Raw genomic sequence first — 12,063 nt, forward strand, 5'->3', positions numbered from 1 at the left:
TTTCTTCTCAATTTTAATCTGAAAAAAAAAATCATTAAAAACTGAAGGAGAGGCAGGAAAAATGAAGAGATCCATTCCAAAGTCCAAAGTGAAAAGAAAAGTAGATCTAAGGAGGAGGGGGAATGACTCTCACATATAACACCTATTGTTTACTGTGTGACCTCCCCTTTACCCTTTACCAGAGAGTCTCTGCCTTTACCACACGACTCGCTCACTCAAGACAACTAAGTGATTGCTTGCTTGCACTGTGACTGTGAATATTGTGCAACAACTGACTGTCATTATCTTTGGATGAGTTGTGAATCGTTTTAAATTCTCTCTCTCGAAACAGCCGGTCAATTCTTTGATCATAAATTCTTGTTTCACACAGTTGCCTTATCGAATAGCTCTACACTACAACTACGATAATATTATGATTTAGACGTCTAAAAATAGCGGGTTAGTCATGATCCAAACGAGATTGTGTTTGCGTTCAATTTCATCATTACCGTTATTTATTGCAATTGTATTTCATCTCTAGATTCTAGTCTACATGTTAAATGTAGGCTGCATCATCGGAGCATCATCATCGATACGTGCTGCTCTCGCTGTTCTCAGTTCCAGGGACTTGCAATTCTACGGGACATAGGATTGTCTGCAACAAGTAAGTAGACTCCACAACCGACTCACTCAGCCTCAGTACTCAGCGTCTTTAGAGACGGGGCAACAGAGTTACAGACACATGCCACATGCTGGTGTTGATTGACTATACTTTATTGATTTGAAATTGACGGTAGGCTATGTTTGGAATAGTTTACATGCATTATGAAACCTCATCAGTTGCAATTGACTGCTTTTATTTAATACTTCCCATCAGGGAAGTGGTTGACCCTGCCATAAATAAAAGCACAAAATTGCTTAAAAGACTTTTTTTATAAGCAGGTTAACCCTGCAGGGCAGCTTAGACTTATTAAAGCAGTTTGAGTAGATGAGGTGGTGTAATAATAAATACAGGCAACTGGCTTCCCTATTTAAGTACCGAGTGATGTGTAAATGCAGCCTTTATATAGTGTTGGAGAATGTACACCTGTGAGAAAGTACGTGCTAGCTGCGGAAGCGTGGTGACCAATGTTGGTTTTTTTTCATCTTTCCTGGAATAGATGGGGTTCCACTCAACCTTGAACTCTGTCATGCCCTAAATAGAGGCGCAAATAATTATGAACTGCCAACTCTTCTGCAGTTGTTTCTTAGTGGGCATTATTCGACTAAACCATCATGCAATTTTACCCAACCCGTCAGTTCTCAGGGCGCCTTCTAAAGGTATGTTATTGTAGACCAGAGGGTTAGTTCTCACAATAATTATTTTAAAGCCTCACGGGCACCTGCCAGCCTTTTTGGCCATTGGGCTAATATCTGGCGATTATTTCGCCGGCAGGCTAAGGTACCGCAGTTGCTTTGAAGTTTCTCTAGGTGATTAAAAAATTTTGTTCCATTTTTTTTTCCATTTTGGCAAAAGCCTAAAAGTATTTATTTATTTTAACATTTTCATACTTGGCACAAATGAGGAGCAAATCACAGGCAAAGTACTAGAAATGAGCCGAGGTTGGGAAAGAGATCATTATAAGCAGCCACCGAGTGTACTTCCTGCATTGTATTACCTGTATTACTTGTCCTGGGCAACAACGTCATTGCACTCCGGACAGGTCCATAAGTGCTCAGTTCCCCCCAGCACCAAAGCCCGCAAGGTGTCCATACTGATTGTTCCAGTGGCTGTCTGGTTATGGCGACATCTTTCCTTTCCAGATAAAATCGTTCCTTTCTTCCTTTTCCCCTCTCTATCCCCATTTCCCGCATTCTAATGATTGCGTGGTGTTCTGCTGTCTCCCTGTCTTCTTCATCCCGCAACTTTTTCTCCAGGGTCTTCAACACTTCTCCTTTGTCAAATTCCTGTGTTGAATTCCAGGTAAGTATAACGGGACAAATTTACATTAGTTTAAGGGCCATACAACTCAGACATTTGGTGGATGGTGGTGTAAACGCACAAATAATTATGCTTATATAGCAGAAGCATTCCTTTTTCATACTTGGGCAAGTTCCTAAGCGGTAAGTGGGGATGGCAGTATAAACGAGATTTGACTGTATCTATGGGTTGTCACACACCCAATACATTTTTCTTAATTATATTGTGAAACATTTGATTTTGTTTTCAGTACTTTCAGGTTATGTTTATACCTCTATACAATTGGGCGCATATTATAACTCATTCATGTCAAAGATTGATAAATGTTTTCTCTACACATCCATAGTTTAGTTTAACCAATTTTTAAAGAAAAATTAAAAAGATCAGATATCAATAGAACAGCAAATTTTTCAAGCTATCCTTGATTTTGAGTTTTCTGTGTAATTGTATAAATCTGTGTCCAACTAGATCTATATTTTGTTCATAATTTTGCAACTTTAGTTTTTCGGGTCACTGTCATGAAACTGTTCTCATACAAAGACCACTAAATGTCAGTAGTCCTCGAAAGTCATTGTATTTATTTATCATCTTTTCATGTACTTTTCCTAGATTTCTAAGCTGTGTACTTCAAAGTGGCATAGACACTACAATGAGTGAAACTTCCAAACGAGCAAACTATTTCTACTGTGTGCGGGTGACCAACCCATTTGTTCACGATGCCATTCAAGATGCTCTTGATTGGGTCTTGGATAAGGATCCCCAGTACACAGATTTCTGCTACACAAAGGAAATGCTGCATGTCACTCTGTGTGAGGTGAGCCATATCTTAATCATCCCTCTCTTTCTCTCTCTCTCTCTCTCTCTCTCTCTCTCTCTCTCTCTCTCTCTCTCTCTCAAACTCCTTAACACTCTCCTTCTCTTCCAAAGATTGCCTCTTGTTTAGCTTATGTACACTAACTGATTCCTCCTTTATCTTTTCCTTTTTCTAAGAGTGTTTCTAATTTTATGAACCATGTATGCTCAGATCATCAAACGCACACACACACACATGATTTTTGACTCAACTATTCATATTTATTTTAGTGTCAGATGTTATGTGTCTGTGTTGAAGTTTTTTTAGGTTATTTTTTAAGACGAGAACCACAATAATAGGAGGCAAGTGCCTGTAAGTTTTTTGTTGAATTTAAGATTTCTTCAAGAAGTGTTTTTAAATAAATGTAAAATTAATAATAATTAGAATTAATTTTTAAAAATTGTTTTGCTTTGCTGTGCAGGTGTGTTTGGAGACAGAGAATGACATTGAGAGGGCAAGTCAAGCTCTGACAAGCATTGAGGATGAGCTGAGAGCTAACCTCCCTCATTCAGAGCTTACTCTGAAAGGGATTACTACATTCTTTGACAAAGTTATGGTTGCAGATGTCGAGTTTGAGAGAGATTTTTTGTACGTATTTCCATAATGTTTGTGTTTAATTTTGTTGAGGTGAAATGTTATGCCCTGCTTGACAGAATGAAAGAAAGACTTTAAGCTGAGCTAGGACAGTTTTTTTCAGGGAAGTTGGATGATTACTAACCCTTTTCTCTTCTCATGCTCAAGAAACGTTATTATGAAATTATGTCAATTGTTTTTTAAATATCAGTTGTTACTGCTTTTCTTCTCACACTTCAGATAATGATTATAAAATTAACTTTAAAAAGAAGACATTTCAATAATAGTACTTTACAGTAAAACAATAGTGAATAGCTGCAAGTCTACACCAGATTCATGTCATACATTATGTAACTGATTAATAGAATAATGATAATAAACAGCATTTGTCATTTGTATAGTGCATTCGCTTGACGGCAACCTCTATGCATGCACTTTACACTTACTCTGCATTGCTATTCATTGTTACCCTAGGAGACCCTAGAACACTGAGAGACATTCTCAGCTTCTTGGAAAGCATACAGTGCAAGTTGCAATTTAAGTCTTCAAACACTATACTAATAAACTGACAAGATTTTTTGCTCTATAGCCCTACTCCCATTTCCATCTGGGTGAAGTAAGGAAAATTCATATTAAGTGCCTTTCCCAAGGATACAATGCTGCGGTTGCAAGTCGAATAGCCTATTTCAGTCTTCTTAGGATGGCTTTGAATCAAAATTTCCAGGGCTGTACCATGACAAGAATAGGACACAGTTTCAATTTTTTGTTTTGTTTTTATTCATACTTTTTGTTTATGATGGTTGCAGACTTCTTTTACCCTTTGCATACATCTTTCAAATTCTCAATTCTCATGAGAGTTCTTCTTCTTCCTCGTTCTCGACTCATAACAGTGAAACAAGTTTGTCATTGAGTTAGTTAAAGACTTTGGTAATATTGACATTTTTATTGAAGATCTTGATAATTTTTTGTTGTTTAGAAGAAGGTGGGGGTCCTATATGATTTGAGTTTTTGTTGATTGTGCTACGGGTATGCACATTTGCATTTGTGTGCTATTGTCTAAATCCGTCATGTTTGTTTTTGTGTGTGTGTTTGTACCTTCATAGCAAACACACACCCTTATTCTTTGCATGCCCTAGCAAACATGGACACATTATGGCAAAGGTTTAAGATTGAGAACTTTTTTTTTCGTATGTTGGAATTCTCTAATGTCCATGAATATTTATTTGTCTGTCCCTTACATTTGGCTTTTGCGGCTTTATCCATCTCATATTCTAGTTTGTTGTTGTTGACTTATCTCTATCAGAACAGGTAGGCTATCAGGTTTATTGTTCGAATGTGTTGATGAGTATGCTTGAACAATAAATGAGTATTTTCTTTTCTTTTGGTAGGAAGTTTGCCGAGTTTTTCACAAGAAAAATGAAACAAGCTGGGGTGAATGTGGTGGAAAAGCATGCCTTCAGGCCTCACATGACGATTATGAAAGTAAGTAAAAATGGCAATAACTATGTTTATTTATATAGCCTAGAAGAGACTGCCGTTCACACACTACCAAGAATTTCTTTTATCTTCTTTTTTTAAAGTGTTTCTTACAACAAGTGTGAAGGTTTGCAAAACCCAATCATACACCTGATAAATGACACTAATTTGGAAAGTTTATATCAATTGCTCAATGTCGATGCTTTGATGGTACCTCGCTACGGTAACTTAGATTTGAGTAACAATTTTTTCTTTTTTCGCCAAAAGATTAATCCTTATACCTTGAGACATATTGTGTACGTAAATATTATACCTGATTCAAACTACAAATTCTTGAGAACACACCCTAAATTCTGTGTGTACTTCGCTACAACCACTGTGATGTAAGTGAGCTGTTGAACCTCAGTACTCTGTAATGCAAGTTACCATCAAAGCACTGTTTGACCCCCACAGGTCAGTGAAGCTACCTACCTTCCTCCACGTGGTCACTTATTTTATTTATTTCCCTTGATGTGTTGAGAGACAGATAGAGAAATTTTCACATAAGCAAAACATAGATCTATAATAGCTTACTTGCTGGCCATCGGGACATCATAAAATGACCCAGAGCATGTGTGTCACGACGTGGTGGAATCGGGCGCTCGTCAATTTTTGGGCATGTGGAGTTACTGGTATCAACTTAAAGCCTGTCCATTTGTCGTGCTTTTGATGAAAAAATATCCATTTACCTTGAATGCCAGTCGAGATATTGGCTATTGAAATAGGTGGGGATTGCCTGGTTTCAGAGGTAAAACTAGCAAAAAAATGTCCGCCAAAGTTGTGTTATTTCTCTAGCAGGAGAGTCCGTGGAAACTGAAAACTTACATCTTTTATGCCGCTAATCAACGTTTTTCAGTAAAATACACACAGGTATGTGTTCTTTTATGGGCATGAAAGGTGTTGAGCCAAAAACGAAAAATTAAATAAAAATTCCCAAACCTGCAGAAAAAAGCCAGTTTCTTGACTTTCTTTATTTTGACGAGCGCCTGATTTCACCACGCTGCCTCACATATTAAACATATATGAATTTAAAGACAACCCAAAGATGGCAAGGTTAGAATGGAGCAACTGATAACCATGTGTTGTTCTGTTCTAACCCCTCTAACAGGGAGCAGCACTTGAGACGGAGAACCTCGCTAACTAATGAATGTTTTTGTGGCGAACTCAGACTGTGTAATAATGCACTTGGGTAAAACACATACTTCTTTGTAGGATTTTAAAAGTTTATGGCCCGTCACAATACGTGGACAGAGTTTGATTGCCTAAGCTTTAATATTATTTAAATATTAACCATGTTAGACAGCTTTTTTGTCTCACGTGTAAAATTTTAGAATGGAGTTAACGAGGTTCCAACAGATCTCCGATGATATATCTTTAACTCTTTCCGGATGTAGTTTTTTGGGGGTCTAGATATAATGAACTTGTGGCTCGATTTGGCTATGCAGGTGGTATACAAAATAACTTCATAGAAGCATAACCATCACTCAAAATGTAACGTATGATATATCAAATTGAAGGAAATTGAATGAGGAATGCATCCCAATATGAAACAAGGATTAATTTTGAACATAAGTATGCATTAGAAGGGTTAGAAATGGCGGTGGTGATGAGAAAAATAAATTTTGACGGAAAAAATTACATTCACCAATCATGTGAAAGCAAATCCGTATAGCCATCTTATCATATGCAGGCCAAGAGCATAATCCATAAATTTCTGAATGCCCAGCTTTTTATTTGAAAGCAATATTTCAATTTTTGTTTGAATTATGAAATTTATACTGAGTTCGGTTACATCGTTTTGTTGATGCAAGACTGCAAGAACTAATTCTCTCGTTTTTCCCCAAACCTACACTTTGACAAAGTGAAACTTGATGTTTTCGTTTCCTAAATCCTTTCCGAGTTTTTCAATAGCAATATAAAGTTATTATAAATGATGGATTGTGTTAAAACGAAACTATACTAAGGCACCCTATCACAGACGATATATCAGCGATATGTCCGTTAGGGGTGTGGACTTGGGCTACATCCGGAAAGAGTTAAATCTTTGAAGTATAGTTATTTGGAAAGATATGTGTGTGTGTGTGTGTGTGTGTGTGTGTGTGTGTGTGTGTGTGTGTGTGTGTGTGTGTGTGTGTGTGTGTGTGTGAGGGCTGGGAAGTGTAGCTGATACTGATACAGTTGAAACTGTCTGAGATGGCCACCCACTGTTAATGAGAAAAGTGGCTGTCTTGGACAGGTGGTTATCTTAGGCAGTACGGATGAAAATGAGGAAAACAAACCAGTCCCTTCTGAGGTCCCAACTGGAGGCAGTCTTAGGCTTAGGACTACTATAAGGCAAGGCCAATATTTTAAAAGATTTTACTGTCTGGTTAACTTCTGTAAACACTGGGAAGGACGAAAAACTCACCTTTACAATGTGCTTGTCAGCGATTGGTTCAAGCTAACAGTAATGTCAGGTGAATGGATTATGGCACTCTGCATGAAGTGTAACGGGTCAATTAATTTTTTATAGCAACACGTCTGGCGATGAGAGATTTGCGGTTTAATTGGCTGCTGGCAGATAAATTTTCCATTTTCTTCACTTTAATATGAACAGCACAGCATTTCTTCAGGGTGTACAGTTAGTTGCCTGATTGTTGCAAAGTCTGTAGATCACACAGGATGGTAACACTTGTCTATGGATGAACATCCTCATGAAAGTTAAAGTTTAAGGGTCCATTGTTGCATGCAGATTGTGTCTTTTTTTAGACACTGCGCCTGTGGCTTCACTTTGTAGACATGTAACCTACTGATATATACAGTCAAGCATGCACTCAGCAAAACAGGAGTGCATCATACAGATTTTCAAGTCCCAATTGTTTTCTTATATACATTATATTTTTTAAAATTTAAAACATGTATATTATAGAGTAGGCCTACTAATAATCTTCTGTACGTATATGAGAACAGTTTTAAATCAAACTGTAGTATTTCTATTTTATGCATGCAGAATTTTCTTTGAAGGCTTTGTGTTTCTAACCACGTGATAGCTTTTACTTTTGTTTTTACTGCAGGTATCATCAATGAAAGCAAGGAAAGCCAAAGTGGAAAACATCAATCCTTGGCTGTTCGTCAACTTAAAAAAAACTCTTTTCGGCACTCAGTCAGTAAACTCCATTCACTTATGTAAGATGGGATATGACAGGCGAGAGGACGGTTTCTACAAAACACCAGGAGAGGTTATTTTTAAACGACAGCATTAAGAAATCCCTCCTTATTTTTGCAGTTAATAACATGATATAAAGTAAAGAGTTGAATCTCAAGCCATCTTAATACAAAAATATGTTAAAAAATCCATGTCATTAGGATTGCGTCTTCTATGATAGAACAGTTCACTACAAAATTAACTCTTCTCTAAAGGTTTCTCATATTTTTGCCCATCAAATCAGCATTCTTTCATAAAACACGCCAAATGCTTTGACCTAGTTTCCACAAAACAATCCAACCAATGAAAAAACACAAGGAAACTGGCACATTCCTGTCGTACCACTAGCTGGTTATTTGTCAAGTTTGTTACCTATGCCAGAACATTTATAGTGTGTATTTTTGTGTGTTTATGGGTGCATTTGTGTGTGTGTGTGTGTGTATGTTTGTGATTGAGTGAACTTGCTTGTGTTTGTAGTTTGTGTAAGAGGGAAAGAGAGAGACAGACAGAGAGAGGGAGAGAGAGAAAAAGACACAGAGATATTTTAATGATATATGTGAAGTGTGCTGACAAAATGAGTTACTTCTCAGATTCAAGCCTCAAGGAAATAGACACATCACGCTTATAGGTGAAGTTTTTACAGTTTTTAAGTATGAAATAATAAAAGTCAGGTTATAGTTAAAGAACATTGCATCAATTGAAAACCTACAAGTTTGACCCTAATGTCGATTTTTGGCCAATATCTCCATTTGTGGATTGCGAGAAGAAACTCATTTTGTCAGCACGCCTCACATATATATAATAGATATATAAATAGGTATATTTTTGTATACTGCATTCTTGTGTCCATTGTTCATTGTCATCTTCAGTCTCAGTGAGTTAAGTAGCCCATTGTACCAAGATGATGTATGTGTGTGTGTGTGTGTGTGTGTGTGTGTGTGTGTGTCTGTGTGTGTGTGTGATAGGAGTATTATTTGTCAGTATCAAATCTTTGCAAGGGTTACTCTCATCTTTCCTCAAAGAGTTATGAAAGCTTTTGCTATGTATTCAGATAAATTCATAGTTTTTCAAAAACTAGATGCCGATGCAGTCCGATGCATTCAGGAAAGAGATAACATTACTCGCAAAAGCTTAGTCTTATGTGGAAATGTGGCACAGATGTTTTTTCCTAATGCTTGTGTTATAAATTGTGAAACATCATGGTGAAATCAGGTGCTTGTCAAAGTAATGAAATCAAAGAAACAAGTACGAGTATTTTTCTTGCCTTTGGGCAATTTTTCAACAGTTCTTTTTTATTGTCTCAAAACCTTTTATGTCCATTTTAAAACACATTCGTGTGTGGATTTTACTGAATAATACTGTATCTCTCAACTTCTCATCCAGATAGATGGGAATTTTTTTTTTCATCAGATGCAAGTCAAATGAACAAGATTTAGGATAATAGGCCTACCAGTATCTCCATAATATATGCCGATAAATTAATGAGCGCCTGATTCCACCGTTTCGTGACACAAGTGTTGTAGTAAACTGGCATCCTCTTTTAATTAAAAGTTTGTGTAAACATTTTTCTTTTGGTAAACTAGATCTATGTAGCCTACTTGGACTTCTTGTTTTATTTTATTGTTTTGTCATGTTTTTAAATGATTGAAATAAGCACAAAGTTTTATTTTACATGCAATTCACTCTGTCAGAGACTGAATGTAATGGTATACCATGTTTGTGAGACTCGCTTTGTTATTCTTTTTCATGATCACTTTTCTCACAGTCACATAACTTATTTTTAATCGTTCTTTACTTAATTAACACACATAGTCCCATTATGAGTCCTGGGGTGCTGTATAACTTAGTATAATTTGAATGAAAAAATAAAATGTTCAGAAAAAAAGATGAGGGAATGGTCTCTTGCTTTGTTTTTAAAGAGTGAGTCTTTCAAAAGTATTGACTCGAAGAAACAGGGGTAGATTTTTTAAGCCTTGTTTATTTTTGTAGGTCTGTTCTGAAATACCCGCTAGAGTGGACGAATATACCTTACCCTCCTGGTTGATTACACTACCACGCTGGTGGAAAAGATCTTCCATAAAGCTGTCCCCAAGGTTTTATGCTCCCCGCATAATTTAGCAAAATTGTATCATATTTTTTCATAATTTCTGATTATTTTCCTTTTATCATTCTTTGTTAAAATTAATAATAATAAATGACATTTATATAGCGCTCAACCCCGAATAAAGTACACAGGCTCTGAGCGCTTTACAATACAGTGCAACATACAACAGTAACATGAAAAGTTGTGTTCTGACTAAAGAAAATTATTCCAAATATTCATCTTATTAATTTAAAAACAGAAACGACTTCAGCTGACATTTGAATGAATCAAAAGATTTGATTTCTCTCAACGTACTTGGTAAAGCATTCCAGATCTTGGGGCCTTGGTATTCAAATACCCTTTCACCCATTGTTTTAAGTTTCATAGATGGTAAAATAAATTTCTTTTTGTCAGCTGATGATCTTAAACTGCGAGTTGGAATGTACAGTCTTAACAGATTTGATAAATATGATGGTGCATTATCATTCAAACATTTGTGACATATGGTGGCCAACTTGTACACAATCCTTTTCTCAACAGGAAGCCAATGCAAAGTTCGTAAAAGAGGTTTAGTAGAGTCTCGCTTTCTTTTCCGTAAAACTAAACGTGCTGCATTGTTTTGGACAGTTTGAAGTCTTTTAACTTTCACCAGTGATATTCCTGATAACAAGGAGTTACAATAATTGAGTTTTGATAAAATTAAGCTAGTTACTAGTAAAGCAGTATACTTGGTATTGATCAGATGACGTATTTTACTAATTTTTCTTATTTCTAAATACATGCAGCTGATCAGATGATTTACCTCAGCCGACATTGACAAACTAGAATCAAAATAGATGCCAAGATTCTTAACTTTTCTTGAAAATAAAATTTTTGCATCACCAATTTTAATGTGATCATGGTCAACCTCTTTAACAGACTTTGCACTGCCTGCCAGAATGACTTCTGTTTTATTATCATTTAACATCAATTTATTTTTGTTCATCCAGTTTTTCACTAAGGCAATACAATTTTCAGCACGATGGACAAGTTCATCTAAGTTGGTAAACAATGTTGAACCATAAATTTGGGTATCATCAGCATAGAAATGGTATTTTAAGTCATATTTAACTATTTCCTTGACAAGTGGTTGAGTATAAATGGTGAACAAAACTGGACCAAGGACTGAGCCCTGGGGGACCCCATACTTAAGAGCGTGATCTGATGACTTAAGCCCTTTAATAAAAACAGATTGGTAACGATTTGACAGGTAAGAAGAAAACCAGCTAAGGGCAGTCCCGGATAATCCAAAAGACACTTCCAATCGCTTCAATAAAATGTGATGGTCAATTGTATCAAAAGCTGCTGATAGATCTAAAAGGCTCAGCAAAACAACTTTTCCTGAATCACAATCAGTAAGCATGTCATTCATGACTTTAAGAAGTGCTGTTTCTGTGCTGTGGTTAGCTCGATAGGCAGACTGGAATGGCTCTAACAGATTGTTTTCTTGTAAGTGATGACGAAGCTGCTCGAGGACAACCTTTTCAAGGATTTTAGACAAAAAAGGTAGATTTTAAACAGGTCTATAGTTCTTTAAGACATTCTGATCTAAGTTTTGCTTCTTTAGCAAAAGTTTTACAAGAGCGATTTTAAACGAATCTGGTACTGATCCATACACTAGATAATTATTTATGATTTTAGTAATAAATGGGATCAGTTCGTCAATGCAGGAAGACAACAGAGAACTAGGGACAGGGTCGAGATCACAATGTTTGCTAGGGGATTTTAGAATTACAGATTTAATGTATTCTTCAGAAACAGGTTTAAACTTATCAAGAATCACTCCATCATATACATCAAAATCACAACATGTTTCATAGTCATCAAGGTCGTTTCTTAGTTTCTGGACTTTATCTGTAAAATAATCAGCAAACTTT

General features: G+C 36.3%; 1 protein-coding gene across 5 annotated transcripts; it reads left to right on the forward strand.

Moving 5' to 3' along the window:
- LOC101852307 lies at positions 1-8,568 on the forward strand. Of its 5 annotated transcripts, none has more exons than XM_005093060.3 (6): positions 1-643; positions 2,549-2,753; positions 3,214-3,380; positions 4,754-4,847; positions 7,117-7,214; positions 7,934-8,568. In XM_005093060.3, the coding sequence occupies exons 2-6, from the start codon at positions 2,589-2,591 to the stop codon at positions 7,944-7,946; spliced, it is 537 nt and encodes a 178-aa protein (XP_005093117.1). In that variant the 5' UTR covers positions 1-643; positions 2,549-2,588; the 3' UTR covers positions 7,947-8,568. The 5 variants fall into 5 exon arrangements, with proteins under 5 accessions (XP_005093117.1, XP_012935057.1, XP_005093116.1 ...); XM_013079603.2 differs by lacking the exon at positions 7,117-7,214 and having other exon boundaries at positions 1-253; positions 521-643; XM_013079602.2 differs by lacking the exon at positions 7,117-7,214 and having other exon boundaries at positions 7-228; positions 521-643.
- Positions 8,569-12,063: the final 3,495 nt, after the last annotated feature.

The sequence above is a fragment of the Aplysia californica genome, unplaced genomic scaffold (genome assembly GCF_000002075.1).
Source record: "Aplysia californica isolate F4 #8 unplaced genomic scaffold, AplCal3.0 scaffold00057, whole genome shotgun sequence".
NCBI lineage: Eukaryota > Metazoa > Mollusca > Gastropoda > Aplysiida > Aplysiidae > Aplysia > Aplysia californica.

What these genes read in the sequence shown, in the direction of transcription:
- LOC101852307 (XM_005093059.3), top strand. Translation starts at nt 2,589, where the DNA reads ATGAGTGAAACTTCCAAACGAGCAAACTATTTCTACTGTGTGCGGGTG. An exon ending in GAGTTTGAGAGAGATTTTTT is followed by an intron (nt 3,381 to 4,753) that starts GTACGTATTTCC and finishes TTCTTTTGGTAG; the next exon opens with GAAGTTTGCCGAGTTTTTCA. An exon ending in CTCACATGACGATTATGAAA is followed by an intron (nt 4,848 to 7,933) that starts GTAAGTAAAAAT and finishes TTTTTACTGCAG; the next exon opens with GTATCATCAATGAAAGCAAG.